Source organism: Mesoplodon densirostris, chromosome 1 (assembly GCF_025265405.1).
Source record: "Mesoplodon densirostris isolate mMesDen1 chromosome 1, mMesDen1 primary haplotype, whole genome shotgun sequence".
Classification (NCBI taxonomy): domain Eukaryota; kingdom Metazoa; phylum Chordata; class Mammalia; order Artiodactyla; family Ziphiidae; genus Mesoplodon; species Mesoplodon densirostris.
Genome location: NC_082661.1, coordinates 115,582,839 through 115,600,925, shown reverse-complemented (window position 1 = coordinate 115,600,925; position 18,087 = coordinate 115,582,839). Strand labels below are relative to the sequence as shown.

Below are 18,087 nucleotides of genomic sequence, written 5' to 3'. Positions count from 1 at the left end.
AGGTGAAAAACACTCACAAAAAATTTGACACACCTTTTAAAAATTATCTTTTTAAAAAAATAGTTTTAAAATTATTCCAGAATTTATTTCTGGCAATAAAATGGTTCACTTACCTTGTGATTTCTTCCATGCTTGTCTAAAAGTGAGATAATGGATTTAATATGGCCTTCTTTAATAATATTTAGAGCTTCTGGACTTTCTACTAACACACAGTGTAAAGCTTCAAGAATACCTAAAGAGAAAACAAAGAAAGGGGGGAAGTATGATTAACCAATCTACAATGATCAGTGGCTTTCCTCTTCTCTATGTGTTTATTCAGGTGTTGACTGAACATAATATAATTATTATGTGCTCAATGCATTTGGGCATAATGCATAGTACCACAGGGCACCTGTGATAGGGGACAGGTGGTGTTTGGAACACAGGACCGATAACCAAAGGTGATGTCGAGTGAGGACAAGGCAAAGATACAGTGTTCAGCTGGGTAAACAGGTAATTCTGCCTACAGAGAAATGAAAGAAAGCAACATTTAAGTGGGGCCACAGAGAACTCATTCATGGCCATTTTCCAGACAGGAAAAGATGGCGGTAAAGTGTTGAATGAAGTCTTGAATGGGGGGCATACCTCATGCGCCTGGGGTACAAAGCCAATAGGGGATGGGACAGGTAGGTTAGGGCCAGCTTACGAAGCTTCTGGACACTGAAAGCATAACCCTGCAATAATGCATCCTAACCCATGGAGATCATTACATTCTCCTGGAGGTTTATAGCAGAAAATGTTTCTTGGTTTGCAGAACAAGAGAAATATACAAGTTAACACAAAACTAAATAGAAATATACAATATACAAAACCTGAAAAAGAAGGGTAATGTTTTTAGGTATTAGCTATCAGAGAAGATAAAATGGAATACATCTTTTCTTAAAGTCTAAAATAGAAATTAGAAAATAAGTCTCATTATCAGAATCTTTAGGGTGAACTTGAAAAGCTAAATGGGTACACGTATATTTATTTTTTCAGAGCAAGCCTGCCTTGTCAACGATGAGAATGTAGTTCATTTGTAGCAATTAGACATAACACTTAGAAAGTGTGATCTCTGTCTGAGAGCTACTGTCTGACCACTCTGAGAGTATTGAGGAGGGTCCCAGAAGAACCTTGTAGAAAGGTTTATTCATTTCAGATGGAGATCACTTTCTTGGAAAAGAAATGTAAAGTGCTCAGGTTTACAAATGGTAGAGTATAGAGTAATTCACTATTACTGTCACAATTGACACTTGATCCAAACCAAGACAAGGGCTGTTAATACTAATTTCTTCACCAATGACTTAATTTTTTGAAATATAAATGCACACTCAATGAAAATATACCCTAAAAGGTAAGTTAATTTTTGGTGTGGTTCAAAATCTGTTGCTGTATTCCAACAATCCGTGCCTGTTAAAAATCAAAGAGAGCAGAAAATAATAATACAACAGGCTGCTTTTATATAAGGGTATGGAAACTATTTCTGCTATTATTAAAAAGGTAAGCAATAAAATAAACTCCATCATTCTAAGCTAAAAGAAACTAAAATAACAGAAAGGGAACAGCATTTTTTTTTTTTTTTGGCTGTACCGTGTGGCATGTGGGAATCTTAGTTCCCTGACCAGGAGTGGAACCCACGCTTCCTGCAGTGGAAGCGCAGTGTCTTAACCACTGGACCGCCAGGGAAGTCCTGGGAAAAGCATTTTTAATAGATTAGTCATATGTTATCCTGATGTTTTTTGTTTTCTCCCTATTACTTATTACTATAGAGCACGTGGCTGCCTATGTTTATAAATAAAGTTGTATTGTGTTTACATACACGTTTGTTCACATATCTTCTTGGAACTAAAAGTATGACCTTGTGGCAGTGCATCCTAACTAATAGAGATCATTTCACTTTCCTGGAGGTTTATAGTAGAAAATGTTTCTTAGTCTCCAAAACAAGAGAAATATACAAATGGTGCTCTCGCATTAAAAAGGCAGAGCTGAGCGATGCAACGACAAAGTCCTATAGTCCCACAACCTAAAATATTTACTATCTGGCCTTTTACAGAAAGAGTTTGCCAATCTCTGCTATAAAACATAATCATTAAGAAAAAAACAAGTAGAAGATCAAGAAAAATAAATCCTTCGTGTAAATAAACATTCACGAAAGCCCACAGCATTCATAAACCTAAATATATCAGAAAAGATTAAAGACTAGATTTTCGAAAAGAACAGCACGTATCACAAAATGCAAGAATGGCAATGTGAAAATAAATCTGATTTTTCTCATATTCAGCCTATTCTAATGGAAGGGTTTCAGAGTTTTGGGTTTAACATTAATTTTTTTTTTCAGTGGGACCAGGTCAGAGCCAACAAATAAACACCTAGATGAAAAGAACTACTGCCTCTAATGCCGACAATAAAATGTCAGAGAAAACTATTTTTAATTTTAACTGTTGGAATAAACTGCAAATAAACTGCTTTTGCTTTTAATAGCAAGACATTCCTAAAGGAAAACAATTGGAAACACCAAAAGAGACATTTTCAAAAATAAAAACTAGCTAGACTGCTTTATGTATATATTTAAATCATACTGATATATGCCTCAAACACTTAGGTAAAAAAAATGAGACAGAGATACAGTGCTTAATATTAAGTGGCAATAGTTGACTAAAGATGATTTGACATTTAAAATTTAAATTCACTGAGTGAGACCCAGGAATGGCAACAGTACAGAACACTTATGGTCAGATTCTCAAAGAAAAATTGTAAAACTTGGTAGATCATAACAGGATTACCGGAATGAAAGAATTATGAACATGTTATAAAGTGTAAAATAAAAAATAAAAACCCACCCAAACTAGTAAGACAAAACGTTTTGATAAGTTTAATAAACTTATAGAAATGATTCATGAAATTTTAATAATAACACAGAAATGCATAATGTATAATGTAAACTTTTAAGAGTAAATACAAAATTGGATATATATTAGGACTGCAACTATGTAAAGTATACTTATTTACATAGTTGCAGTCCTAATAAAAACACCAGAAGTTATTACATCAGGATGTCAGTGCTAGTTATTGCTTGGCTATGAGGGAGACCCTTGAACAACATGGGTTTGAACTGCACAAGTCCACTTACACACGGATTTTTTTTTCACTAAATACATACCAGAGTGCTACATGATCCACAGTTGTTCAATTCGTGGATGTGGAACTGTGGATACAGAGCCAACTGTAAAGATATACATGGATTTTCAACAGCCCAGAGAGTCGGCGCCCCCAAACCCTGTGTTGTTCAAGGGTCAACTGTACTTCTATCACAATACTACATACACTCTACGATATGAGCACACCTCACTCTTAAAGTAAGAAACATTTCTAGGTCCTGGTTCAAGGTAGTGACATCGGAGGATTCTAAACTCAACTCCTCCCAAGAATACACCAAATCTACATTTATATATGGAACAATTTCCTCTGAAAGAAACTCAAAACTTTACTGAGTGAATCCTATACATCAGGCAAACACAACAAAAAAAACCCGCACTGAATCAGATAGGAGAGGCTGAGACACAATCTCGCTATAAACCCTACTCCCAAGCAGCAACCCACAATCGGCAAGTAACTCACAACCCCAAGCTTCTCCCTGAGTAGCAAAGGGCTTGGAACCCCATATCTGGCACCCCTACTTTAAGACCTGCACCTGAGAGCAAGTGCCCCAAACATCTAGCTTTGAAAGCCAATGGGGCTTGCGTCCATGAGACCCATGAGGCTATAGCAAATTGAGAAAAAGTCCCTAAAGGGGCAGCAGGAACTCCCCTACCCCAGGGCCCAGCACAGAGGCAGCCAAAAGTACCCAGTCTTTCTGTAAAAGGCTTATTTGCTTACCTTAAAGCTTTGGCCTGAGGGGCAGGCATCTAATTTAACACAAATCTGGGAACCAACTGAAATTCTCTCCAGAGATGGAGGTTGGCGGGCACCACCTTTGTGCTCCCCAACTGACTTGCTTCAGCTCGTGGGTATTTCCTGGAGGGAGCTTCTGTGCGTGACTGGTGCCCCAGTTTTACACCTAGTGCCCTGATGCACAGGGACGCCCCTTCATCACCTGGCTGTGATGGCCAGCAGGGCCTGTGCTCGTGTGTTCCATGAAAGCATAACACCCTGCCCAGGGCACAGAACAGACAGAGCCAACTGAAACCCACCCCCAATTTTCTGTGAAAAGGCCTATTTGCTGTCTTGGAGCTTTGGCTGGAGGGGAAGGTTTCTGGTCTGGCACACATCTCGAGACCCCAGATCATCGGTGTCTCTGAGAAAGGAGCTTGTGTACATGTCTGACGCACCGGCTCTTATGGCTGTGAACCAAAGGACACATCCCTTGATGTGTCCAGCTTGGCTCTGGTGCCAGTGGGGCTTATGTTCAAGGCTTCAGTGGGACAGTAGCAAAGAAAGAAACAGTTCTTACCTAGCTATCACCCCAGGATTTGACACTGAGAGAGCAGACAGAAATGCCCATCTCCCAGTCTTCCCCTGAATGAGGTATATTTGCATATTTTAAAGGCTGCTGCCTGAGGGTCTGGCTTTCAATCAGCCTGAATCTAGGTTCTGAGATCCTCCTCTTTGAGATGCTGACAGGTCTTGGCATACTCTCTAAAAATAAAGAAACCAAGCCATCTATATGCTGCCTACAAGAGACTCACTTCAGATGTAAGGACACACACAGACTGAAAGAGAACAGATGGAAAAAGAAATTTCAGACAAACGGAAACCAAAGAAAGCTGGGATAGCTATACCTATATCAGACAAAATACACTTTAAGACACAGACTGTAATTAGAGACAAAGAAGGTCATTATATAATGATAAAGGGGTCAATCCAACTATAATGTTTGTACATATTTATGCACCCAACATAGAAGCAACTGAATATATAAAGCAAATATAAAAAGACCTAAAGGGAGAAACAGATAGTAGTACAATAATAGTAGGAGACTTTAATGGCCCAATTTCATCAATGGATAGATCATCCAGACAGAAAAGCAATAAGGAAAATTGCCCTTAAATGACGCACTAGACCAGATGAACTGAACTAACATATACAGAACATTCCAACAAAAAGAAACAGAAAACACAATCTTCTCAAGCACATGTGGAGCATTCTACAGGATAGATAATATGCTGGGCCACAAAACAAGTCTTAATAAGTTTAAGAAGATTAAAATCATATCAAGCATCATTTCTGAGCACAATGGCTTGAAACTAGAAATTAGTTACAAGAAGAAAACTGGGATATTCATAAATATGTGGATATCAAACAACAGGTTACTCAACAACCAGTGGGTCAAAGAGGAAATCAAAAGAAAAAGCAAAAAACAGAGCAGCAAATGAAAATGGAAATACAACATACCAAAACTTATGGGACACAGCAAAGGCAGTTCTAAGAGGGAATTTCACAGTGATAAATGCCTATAATGAGAAAAATCTCAAATAAACCGCTTAACTTTGCACTTCAACAAACTAGAAAAAGAAGAAACAAAGCCCAAGTCAGCACAAGGAAGAAAATAACAAACATCAAAGTGGAAATCAATGAAATAGAGACTAAAAGACAACAGAGAAGGTCAATTTAACTAAAAGCTGGCTTTTGGAAAAGATGAACAAAACAGACAAACCTTTAGCTAGACTCACCAAGAGAAAAAGAGAAGGGACTCAAATAAATAAAATCAGAAATGAAAGAGGAGATGTTACAACTGATACCACAGAAACAAATTGGGAACTATGTTAAAAAATGAATTCATAGAAACATAAAATACACCAAAACTGAATTATGAAGAAACAGAAATTGTGAGTAGACTGATTAATAGTAATAAGATTGCATTAGTAACCAAAAACCTCCCAGCAAACACAAGTCCAGGACCAGTTGGTTTCACTGATGAATTCCACCTAACATTGAAAGAAGAATTAATATAATCCTTTTCAATCTCTTCCAAAAAACAGAAGAGAAGGGAACACTTCTGAACTCATTTTATAAGGCCAGCATTACTGTGATACCGAAAACAGACAAGGACACCACAAGAAAAGAAAATTGCAGGTCAATATCCCTGATGAACACAGATGTAAAAATCCTCAACAAAATATAACCGAAACAAATTCAACAATACATTAAAAGCATGTCAGTTCCTTTTCTAGATGGTTTAACCTTCCTTTATTGCCTCAATTCCCACCACTTGCTCCTACAAAGAATGATTAATACATACTTTTATTTAAATATTAATCATAAATATTTATTAAGTACCTACCAGGCACTGTTCCAAACAACGGGGATGAGCAGTAGACAAGGCCTGCAAAGCCCTGGTGGAGCTTGTAGGATCTTTCTCACCTTCAACCCTTCGCACATATTGATCTCAGATTTAAACACACTTTCCTTTTCTGAGACTGCAAAATCTGAACCATCTTGCAAAGGCAAAAAGTCACCTCACATGGTGAGTCTTTACTAACGTCTGGGGATGAATTATTCCTTCTTTGCAGTATTGATCACATTTTATTAAAATTATTTACTTTCATTTCAATCTCCCATGAGACAATGAGCCCTTAAGGGCAGGGACTGGTTTAACTGTGCCTAATGCAAAATTGAGGGGCAAGGCATTATATGTATAATACAAGCAACATTCAGCTATTTGCCTTAAAACTTTTATGGCTGTAACTTTCTGAATCATTTATATTCTCATGAGCAAGAAAAATCTCTGAGGATATAACAAAATGGCTGGAAAGAACTTGATGGTAATGGGAGCATCCAAGGGCTGGGATGGTAGAGAATGTTCCTCACCTTGTTTTCTGTAATCAAAGTACAATGGCCCAGTTTGCTTTTTATCGATAGACTTACACGTTTGTTACCCGGCTTCCAAAACTGGGGAAGCTCTCCATCTGGGATCAAAGTTGACTGGGCTATTTTCTATTCACGGGTCATGCCCAGGGCTGTCCACGGTTGGACAAAATTTGTCGAGGGTCTGTATGGAAAAACTGGAAACAAGCCACAGAGCAGAAGTGCTGTATTTGGTCTGACTTTACCTACCAGGAGGAATCTAGTCTGGGGATTTCACCTCATAGCAAGTAGGCACAAGCTCCCTGGTGAACCTTGTCCACTTGAGAGAAGGAGTGAATAGAATCAGACTTGGAGCCACTCCAGCATAGAAGGCCAATGAGAAGCTAGAGCCAAGCCACGGTACATGTGCTCCCAGTGTCGTCACAGGACAACAAGGAGAACCAACTGACCTGGAAAGCACAACGTCAATCCCCCCCCAGGAAATTATTTTCTCACCTATGGTCACAAGAGTCTTGCAAAATAAAACAAAATTAAGATAATCCCAGGACACCGAGGTAGATGTAGGTTTAGATGGAACCTAGTTCTCAATGCATTAGGGGTAACATGGGTGTGACTCAGATTTGAGAGAAAGGAATTATCACTTACATCTCTACTGCAAGCAACTCCAGAAGGAGTCCATGGCCTCAGCTGAAGATTTCAACATGGAAATCCCTTGGGCTAAGCTAGTGGTGAGCAAACAGGAAGGCTTCAACCTGGGTGCTAACTGGTGTGAATCACACTGCTCCCTAGTTAAGGAAGCACTGGGGACAGGGCACATGCAAAACACACAGAAGGGTGGTATCCACTGCAGGATCAGTGACAGCTATAATTAGAGAAACCATGAATTCCAAATTATTCCAACCAGAGCCTGCTTTTTTCTTTTCTCTCTTTCTAGGAGTTAAGATTTTTTGCAACGTTTTGGTCAGACCTTATTATTAGTGTCCCCAGGGCTCACTGAAGGCAAAAGGAAATAAGGAAATTTCTATTTTTGCCCTGGGTAATGAAATTTAAACAAAGCGACACAACAAGTAAAAAGACTGGGGGAAAGACACTGGGAAATGACAGAAAAAAAAAAACATGAAAACGCACAAACGTGAAACAAGCAGACCAAAGCTATCTATAGAGGTTATGGGAGACTGTTTCCAGATGCAGTAACAAGATATGCAGTAGACTGTCATGCTTTTAACAGAGGGACTACTCAATATTTACAAGGCTTAATGAGGAAATATAATAATAAGATACCGTTATTATTCTGCTGTTTTATGTACTGGTTACAAACACAGTCTAAAGCCAACGTGCCCAGATTTTAGTCCTGGCAGATTTTAGGCACATTACTTAACCTCTCTATGCTCCAGTGTCCTCGTCTCTAAAATGGGGACAATAATGGTGCCCACCCTGGGGGTCTGTTGTGAGAATATGTGGGAAGCATTTAGAACAGGGCCTGGATCTGAGCAGTGCTATATGATCACCTGCTATTATTTTATGGCTGTAACAAAATAACATAAAAGACAAATAAAGTGAAATAAAAAGGATCAACAGGGAAACATTATAAATATGCTTCTTTTTAAAAGGAGGCTAAAAATTAAAAAAATAGGAAAAGGTAGGGAAATGCCGAATGGACAACACTGATTAGAAGAAAAATTCAGGGAAAATATTTATTGATCAGCAGGAAGAAATAAAATAAAGGTTAGTTATTAAAACAAAATTAGTTAAGGTAGTATATCTGGGACTGCGGTAAGAGAGCAAGAAAGGCAAGTAGACTCAACGGCAGAAAATTTTTCTTTCTTGAGACAGCAGGACTGTTGGGCCAAAAATACAGTGAAAGATGAACCAAGTAGCCTTACAACCTTACGAATGCTAAAATGAGACATAGAGCACTCCTGGTGGACAGGAAGCCCTTCTCATGATATTATTACCATTATGAGAAAAGAAAAATATGCAAATAATCACTGGTTAGAGAGAGCAGAAGACAAGTCCAGCTAGCGCCATGTTGACTAAACGTCCGAGGAGTCTGGGAGGTTTTGGGGGGTACACACCAAATGTGAAGCCATGAAAGAAAGAATATGACAGGTGTAAAGGGATGCATTTGTACCTGGGCCTGTGCATTTGAGAGGGTTCTGTAGAGACACACATCTGTTGTTTTGTTCCACTAATTTAAACTAAACTGCCAATGAGTCACAACTCCCATATCCCATCCAAGCCATCCTTCTTTCATGGGTGGGCACGAACATGGAACTAGAAATGGCAGAAACTTCTAGTTTGAACTGGTTGGGAGCTCAGTTGGCCCTCACCCAGAACAAACAGCAGGAGTTGAATAATGAATCAGTATTTAGCATAATTACAACACATCTTTTTTAACATTTACAGTGAATTTTGCAGGTTACAGATTGAAGCGCTGAGAAAGGAATAACTTGTTATTATACCGTTTTATGGGTATAAATTTGAATTCAAGGAACCATTTCAGTTTCAGTATGAGATGAACTGCTAAATTTATTTTTTTCACTTTTTAAAACAAATAGAGAGGGAGAAAAGAAAAAAAAAAAAAGTAATACAAATTTTGCTTTCTTTCCGTAACAGAGGGCTAACTTGTGAAATAAAGAGAAGTCACCCTAAATAGGGTTTCTGTATCTCACTCAAATAGAGAAAAAAAAATGAATTAAATTGACATCAATATTAAAATATATAAAGCCTTAAAAATAATGATCTTAAGAGATATGGTCACAAGCCAAATCGGGAAAACACATAATGGCATATACTTATAATTTATAATAATGGTTTTGAGGCTAGAGAAGAAAATGGTCTCATTAAATCCTGAGCTAACATAAAGCTGAGAGGGAGAGAGAAGTGACAGGAATGAGATTAAAATATAACAGAACTTGACAAAAATAGGAAAATGAGAGGAAAATTAATAAAAATGGAAGTTAGTCCAGGTAAAGGTATTGTTGCACTGTTATTCATATACAGAAAGGTAAAATATTAGGAATGCTTCAGCAAGAAAAACAAAAAAGTTGGACCTAGGGCATTTTCTTGGAAGATAAGATGAACATGAGTCAAAAGTTTCCCATGGTAAATAAGCTGAAATAAAACACATAAAATCAGTAATGTAATTATAATGTACCATCCTGCCTTAGTTAGGCCTCTGATGGTTTGCTGCCTTCAGTTTAGGGAGCAATGATTTATAAAAGATAGACAAACTAGAGAAGTTAAAGGACAGCTAAAAGAAGAAAAGAAAATGTCAATTAAAGGCAGTTTATGATACAGCAGAGTTAAATAATAATGTTAGAAATTTTATGCTATATAAATATGTTTGTATAAATTGTCATGTCTCAAGGCCTATGAAGTGTTGAGTGCCAGACAAGACATCATCAATACTTTAAGACAGTCTTATCTTGCTATTTATTTTTTTTCATTTATTTGTTCATTTATCACTGAGTACATAAAATGGGTCATTCTCAGTGTTAGGTCCTGGGTATGAGTAAAGTGCAGAGCAAAAATTGATACAAGCCCTGCTCTTGTCAAGTTTACAGACCATGCAAGTTCAATTCTAACTCCATTACTTTCTTTGATCTTAAAAAAATTACCTCTGAGCTTCTTATCCTCAGATTCTTCATTTATAAAATGGAAATTATAATGGAACATACCTTATAGGGTTACTGGGGGAATCCAGTGAAATAATACATATGACATTCTCAGCACAGTGTCCTAAATTAAGATTTCCTTGGCCACACCATACAGTCATTAAAATGTATACAAATCCAACAATTGTGTCTCTCCGTGAAATATTAGTATCTATAGACATTCTGGCAGATGTAATTAACTGCTCTAATGCCTTTTAAATAAATATTTAGAAGATCTACACATTTTGCCATCTTCAAGATGGATTTCTCCAGGACAAGAGAAATACAGATTAATCAACTCTCCAAAAAGATACTTGCCTCAAAGCAGCAAATATTTATTGAGAAAATTATTCTGGGCAGGAATGTAAAACGATCATAGCATCTGCCTGAGCTTTATGTCAATTGTGAAAGTTCTCTTGCAGCATGAGGACAAGTCAGGGGCATTCTTTCCGATAAGCACAAAAGAAACAAATACAAAGGGATAGAATAAACTAATTCTGATACTTGGCAAGTGTGAAAAAAGGGGAAGGAGAAAAGTTACACGATACATCATTTAATGAAAAACCACAATTTCAGACAGGGTGTTAAGTGCAGAATGGTATGCAGTCCTGAGATATATCAATATGCGTAGAGCAAAGAACAGCTTAAAAATGCAGTTAAAAGTGGATATAGTTTTAGGAGGGTAAGCAACTGCTTCCGACCAGAGAATATCAGAAAGTACTGGCAGAGAACTTCAAAATACTTAGTCACATGATGGAAAGTAGTATTTTAGATCATTCACTTCTAAACTCCATTGTGTAATGTGATTCAAGAGAGCAAAAGAAAGAGGGGACACAGGGCAGTGATGCCCAAGAAGGTTAGCCAGGTTAAGATACCCCCCAAAATCACTTCCACCTCAGAAATTCTACAAATCTCTGTCAAGTGAACTGATCTATTTATATGAAAGGGTTATTATTCTCCCTCATGGTATTAGAAGAATACAATTGCACATAATCATTTGCTTCCTCCCACCAGAGGGGCATCTATCATGAAGGGAAAGAGCATGAAATAGAGCCATACTGCAAGTGACACAGTGTAATTATTTCACCAAAGATGACGCTAAAGAATATTTAATAACCAGAATGGCATGAGCAAAACTCAAACAGACGAGACGCTGGCATTAAACAGTCAACAGTCATCAGCAGCAAAGCAGAAGAGCTGATGTAAATCAATTATACTCCGATAAAATTTTTGAAAAAAACAAAAAAGCGCTGAAACATCAGTTCTGTCCATGTCAATGAGACAGAAGAAGTTCAGTACCTGAAGAGGACTAGAAACCGACCAGGTGAAATGCAGAGATCACTGTGGTTTTGTTTTTAATAAGCAGTTTTTCTCAAGTGAGCCCTCCCTGGATAATACAGTTTCTCTGAGACAAGACTTCCTCTCGCTAACCAGGATTTTGTAGAATGCCACCCTAAAGGGCTGTGTGCTGAGAAAAATACAATAAGTAAAAGTGGGGAACACTCCCATCTCCAAACCAACTGTGGAGAATCTAAGGAAGCAGGATGGAAACATGAATTCCAGGAACCGCCCAAGAAAACCCCTGGGAGACAAAGGCTCTCTCCAATTGGTGGGAGGTGGCTACTGCAGCATGGATGGAGACCAGGCACCCAGGACAGGCAAGACAAGTGTAAGGCTGCCATAAAACAACTGCTTGCCCTTGGCTGCAAAATCGGCAGCAGCAGCCCAGGCCACTGGGGCCAGCGTGGAGTAATGTCAGGAGAGCATTACAGCCCTCCAAGGTCAGGGAAGTGACCAAAACAGGTGCCAACTGACCCCTGTCCTTGGGCAATCAACCTTTTGCATGTTTCTCATCTAAATATTCAGGTGGCTGGTTAATTAAAGCCTAGGGAGACCATCTTTGTATACTATGCTCCTTTCTGGGGTTTAAAGCCCTGGCTTACAAAGCCATCTCTCTATAAAAGCCAGGGATGCTCTCAGCCTGGTCACTTCTGGTATCCTTCACACTTTAATGTCTAAGGCTAGAAATTAGTAATGTGGTTAAATGGTAACTATGGAAAATGATTATAAAATCAATTCTATGTTGCAAAGCACTAAATTTTTTTTCTCAAATATGAGATAGTCGAAGATTTTTTTCAAGAACCATTTTCTAGAAATGTAATTTGCCATCAATCCCACACATGGATTTTTAGAAAAGCATTCTGAAAAGGACACAGATTTTGGATAACCTAGCAACTTGGATCAAGTTTGCATTCAGAAAAGAATGTTCCCATTCATGTGGACTTTTCTTTGGGGGAATTCTTTCTTCATTCTTCACATTGCTGGTGAGATATTTCAAAATACAGGAAGCCCTCCAAATCTGGATCTCTGTCCCCTCTTTCTTCTTTCCAGCTACAACTTAATGCTTTACTCAGAAAGGAAGAAGTATGGCTGTATACTAAGTTTTCTAGCATCATTCAAAAGTGAGTAATTTTGACAAGGGTCTTAGCTATTCTTTTTTTAAATTTACTGGGAGCGGGGGCTACTCTTCGTTGCTGTGTGCGGGCTCCTCACTGCGGTGGCTTCTCTTGTTGCGGAGCACGGGCTCTAGGCGCGTGGGCTTCAGTAGTTGTGGCACGCAGGCTCAGTAGTTGTGGCACACGGGCTTAGTTGCTCCGCGGCACGTGGGATCTTCCAGGACCAGCGCTGGACCCATGTCCCCTATATTGGCAGGTGGATTCTTAACCACTGTGCCACCAGGGAAGCCCCTTAGCTAACTATTAAATTAGTAACCTTTAATTTCTAATACATGATTTCAAACATTTAGAGGGGATATCTTTGAAAAATGTATTCTCTGCTTCCCTGTCTTAAGTGACCCATCAGCATTAAACATAATTTACATATCCTGATGACCCAAGATCATTATTAAAAACACCAATCATTTTAATGTGCTCTAGGTGAATCTCTGGATGCAAATGGATGATTACAGTGTGGGGTTACAGAGTCAAACACATATTGATCCCAACAGCTATTATAAAAGATTTTCTTTAAAAGGTCTCCAGTATCATCATGATTCTGATTTAGAGCTTCTTATAAGGTTCAGGTACATAAACTCCTGGGTTTAACATAGCTGACTTTCTGCAAAATCAAAAGCTTTCAATCAAGAGCTTAAGTTGCCTTCTCCATGGCTATCTCCTAGAACACTGTCCCTTTCTCTGTTAGCATTAGTGTTGTATGAATTGTTGGTATCCCTTAAAAAGGTTAGCTGTGATTTCTGCATACCTAACAGTGGATCTCATATAATATCCTGTGAACTCATATTCTTTCTAACTCAATTGCTCACACCTAAGTAGATACTAAGGTGGAAGAGTTTCCTACACACAAGATTCTGGGACAAATTATTCCACTGGTTACAAATTTTTCCCTTTGCAAAATGATGAGCTTATGCTTTGCAAGAAATAGCTGTGCCATCTTTGGAAGCTTTAAACTATCATGTTTCCAGGTAGCAAAAGCTGGATTGGACATGAGCGCAAAGCTCTGGCAATTCACGACTACTCAAAGCCCCTTATCCTGCTTAGCCCCAGAGGGAGCTTCACTCACGGCACTTGCTAAGAGTGGGAGGAATTGGCAGGAATCCCTAAGAAGGCCATTTTGATTCCCTGCAAAACTATCTGGGGGAATAGACTGTGTAAAAAATAAGACTTAGAAAAAATATGCAGCCTCCTAACCAGCAGACTGTTCTTAGCCATCTCCTGAAATGCTCAAAAAGTATTTCAAGGGTTAAGAACATCCTAAAGAAACACCCAGCCTTCAGAAATACATCAACTCAATCAGTGTACTTGCTCATACAAGTCTTTTGTCTTTTCAATTAAATTTGGCCCAGAGACATAGTCACACATGAAGTCTGGGCCAATGTCCGATTTATCTCCCCTCCCCGGCAAGAAATTCATAGTGGCTGTTCTTAAAACTGATCAGATATTCTAAGAAGGCTTTATGCAGTAGCGATACTGGTCAACTTTAGATAATGCAGAATGTGAACCAAAAAATCAGCTGCCTCTCTATATCATATAGTGAAAGAGCAGTTGGCTGGGTAGTAGATGCTGCCAGGGCCCTGGTCAGACTCTCATCCTCTCCATTCAGTGAACACTGCCTGATTTCCAACTGCCAGTGTCTACATTTCTTTGCTTCGAGATTTGTTGTGACCACAGTGGTAGCTGGAGGAGCCCCAGAGCTAACGTCTCCAGGGAGCAGCACCAACCAATGAGAAGCTGGTTATTAACACTCCAACCCCCTCGCCCCTCAGGTGGGATAACTCTAAGGCACGGGTCCGCAGAATCACCCCGCCCCCAAGTAGCTCGATTCCCACGGCGGTAACCTGCTTATCAACACACCCTCTCTGGCCCCTTCTCTACCTTGGCTCATGTCCACTCACGCCCCAGATAAACTTGCCCTTCGACCCTTGTCTCAAGGTCCACTTCTGGTGGAACCCAAACTAAGCTTTTTCACTGACACATCCTTTTGCTGACTCTTTTCATGTCTTCACCAGATTTCTACTTAAGTTTGCACCAGTTTATTTTGAGTTTTGTCCATTGCCCTTTTCTGAAGGCAACTGAGAGCTCGTAGACCCCCAGCTCTGCTCTGCTGCTCATATACAGACACAGAAGCTACTCATACAGCTGGGAGATTGACAAGCAGAGGAGAGTGTGTATTCAGCAATCCCATATAGAGAGAAACTAAGATGATGCATACGAAAGCACTCAGTAAACAATACAGCATGATTGAAATACATTTATATTATTTCTGTGTGTGCATATACATATATATGCATGTCCTTATTGTTACTGTCGCTTTTAAAAACTAAGCAACATTCTACTTCCTCTAGGGAAAAAACGCAGTTCACTAAAAGAATAAATGTAACTACAGCAGAGAAACCTGTTCAGTGAAAAAAATTTTAGATACTTAAAAACTAGGAGGCTACAAGGTATAGTGAACATATTTCAAGCCTGATTGTGGGGGAGCTCGTTCTCATCTTAGCTATAAAAGTTAATTCTAGCATCTCAAAGCAGTCGTTTCAAGGTTCTATGCCTCAATTTTCTTCCTCCAAAGTGAGAATGTTAGGTGAAGCATTCTCTAAGGGTCCTTCCTACTCTTGACTTTCACCCTGCTCTCTCAGGGCACAAGCCTTCTATTTTAAGTAGAAATGCCTGCGACCAACACCTGGATTGGGAAATGATCATAGCAAGTAGCGATTTGTAGCCAATGGAACTGTGCCTATAACTGACTAAATTGAAGACTGTAAACACTGGACTCTGTGTGGCTGAGCTTGAAACCATATGCAAGCCTCTGTGCCCCTGTCCTTTGAAGTAAAAGGCTTTTGCTTTAGTCTCCCAGGCCTCCCTTAAGTCTCAAAAGGGTGGCTCAAGAGTTAAAGATTAGGAAATGTGAAGATGCAGAAACAAAGAACAGCCTTGGGCCCAGAAACTAGTAACAATGTAGACTATAAATCTGCCACATAGCAGAATCACAAACTCCCAGTTCCCTGAAAGATACAGATAAAGGCCCAACACACATTCCTAGATTGTTTTTATAGGAAGCAGACCCCAACCAGATGAAAATTGCTGACCGCAAGTGCATACACTCAACAGTGTTTGAAACCAGAAGGTTGATGATGCTTGAAAGTTCACCTTGATGCCAACCAATCCGAGACCCGTGCATGAGCTGATCACACACCCTGCAGCCCTCTCCCTCACAATGCCTTCCCTGAAAGCCACTGGGAAGCTTGGGTCTTTTGAGAGTGAGCTGCCCATTCTCCTGGCTTGGTGTCCTGCAATAAACGCTGCACTTTCCTTCACCACAGCCCAGTGTCGGTAGACTGGCTTTACTGCACGCCAGTGAGCGAACCCAAGTTTGGTCCTGTCACAAGCTTAAAGGATGCTCTGCTCTGTTCTTTCCTTCTCTCTCTCTCTCCTCTTTTCCTTTGAGCTTTTTTTGCTGTGCATTTTTTAAAAAGTGAAGCAGCTGATTTGTCCAGAATTCATACTGCATCCTGAAGGTTGCTCTGTTCCTTTCTCTTTCCAGATACTCCCTGGGCCAGGGAAAGAGACCAGCATACTTTTTGCATCTACTGGAGCTTGCCAACAATTCTAGATGCTTTGAACCAAGAATTTATCCATTTCTCAATCCCTGCCATCATCTTACTACTATTTGATCACTTCCTCCTAGTAGCTATTCAGTTTTTCCTTACTGAATATATTCCACATTGATTCATAGTTATCTCATTCATGCTGTGATACCCTGAAAACCCTTGTGTCATAATTCTTGCACCTTTTTTACCTCAACAATCTCCTATTCTATTTTTGCCACCCAACAATCCAGGAATGTCTCAGAACTCATCGTTACTCAAATTTCTCTTAACTTAGATTTAAGTTCCTGAATCTTAAACTTTGAAATTTCACTCTGTGACTTAAAAGTAACCTCCTTTGACCATAGCTATCTGTTCTTCTACCTCTCTATCCATTCAATTCCAACAAACCTGTCCCTGAATGGGTCTTCATCATGAAAAGTCATGGAATTATTCCTGTATTGACAGGTATATTATTAAGTGAATTCAAACTGTCATTCATTCAATCAACAAATACTATCAAGCCCCTACTAAGTGCCAGATGGTATGGCAGGTCCAGAGAATACAAAGATCAATAAAACTGAGGCCCTACCTTCAAGGAGTTCACTACTAATGTAGGAGATGGAGAGGAAAAATAAATAACAGAAATGGGCAGTAGTGCTATAGAAGGGCAGCTAATGGAACACTATGCAAACAGATGGAGGAGCAATAGATTCAGTTTGGGGCGTCCCTGAGGCAATCTGCGGTGCCAGAGTTCAGGCAGGCCTGGTAAGCACAGGTACATCTCCACAACAATGTAAAAGTAACATACTTGTTAGAGACAGATGTATCAGATTTATTGCCTTTAACTATTTTACAATGATGCAGGCTGTTTATTGGTATTTATTAAATCCCTTTAAAATAAACTATTGTGCTACATGATTTGGAAAACTAATTTTTTTTCCAAATCTGTCCACATAATCATTTGAAGACAAGTTAAAAATGTGAATTCCAAACCAATCCTTTTTTTTCAAATTCAATTCACTTAAACTAAAGAACAAAAACAATTCACCCAAACCAATCCTTTTATCTGTATGGTACTGTAATGTACTAATGCATTAGGAACAATTGATTTGAAAAGTAATGGGAATGCTGGCTCTTCAGTGGCTTTCCGAACTTCATTCTTTTTTAAATGTAAATGAAGATATGGTTAGACTGCTTTTCAGAAATAACTAATGAAAATACCAATGATTTTAGCAATCAGTAAACTTTCTAACCTAGTAAAAGGAAAACGTTTATATTGCACTGAATCTCAGTTTTTAATGTCTTAAGGGACATAAAATAGAAAAAAAAAAAAAACAGGAATAATATATCATAAAAAGGAGATAGTGGAAAACATACCAGAAGAAGCTTCCAGTCTTTCCAATCGGCTGATTAACCAGTCGAGGGAGCCAGAAAATTGAGCACAGTTTTTACGATTTCCTCTAATTAGAGCCGCTGCAAAACAAAAAGCAGATTTCACAGTTACGT

The 18,087-nt window shown here is 39.0% G+C and overlaps 1 protein-coding gene across 1 annotated transcript in view; it reads right to left on the bottom strand.

Annotated features, from left to right (window-relative positions):
- Positions 1-18,087, bottom strand: part of RYR2 (ryanodine receptor 2) — a 727,841-nt gene that overhangs the window by 325,508 nt on the left and 384,246 nt on the right. The window contains exons 17-18 of the mRNA XM_060096737.1: positions 17,959-18,054; positions 114-232 (exon numbers count right to left, since the gene is read on the bottom strand). Of these exons, the coding sequence (XP_059952720.1) occupies positions 114-232; positions 17,959-18,054 (215 nt within the window). The remainder of the gene's footprint in view (positions 1-113; positions 233-17,958; positions 18,055-18,087) is intronic.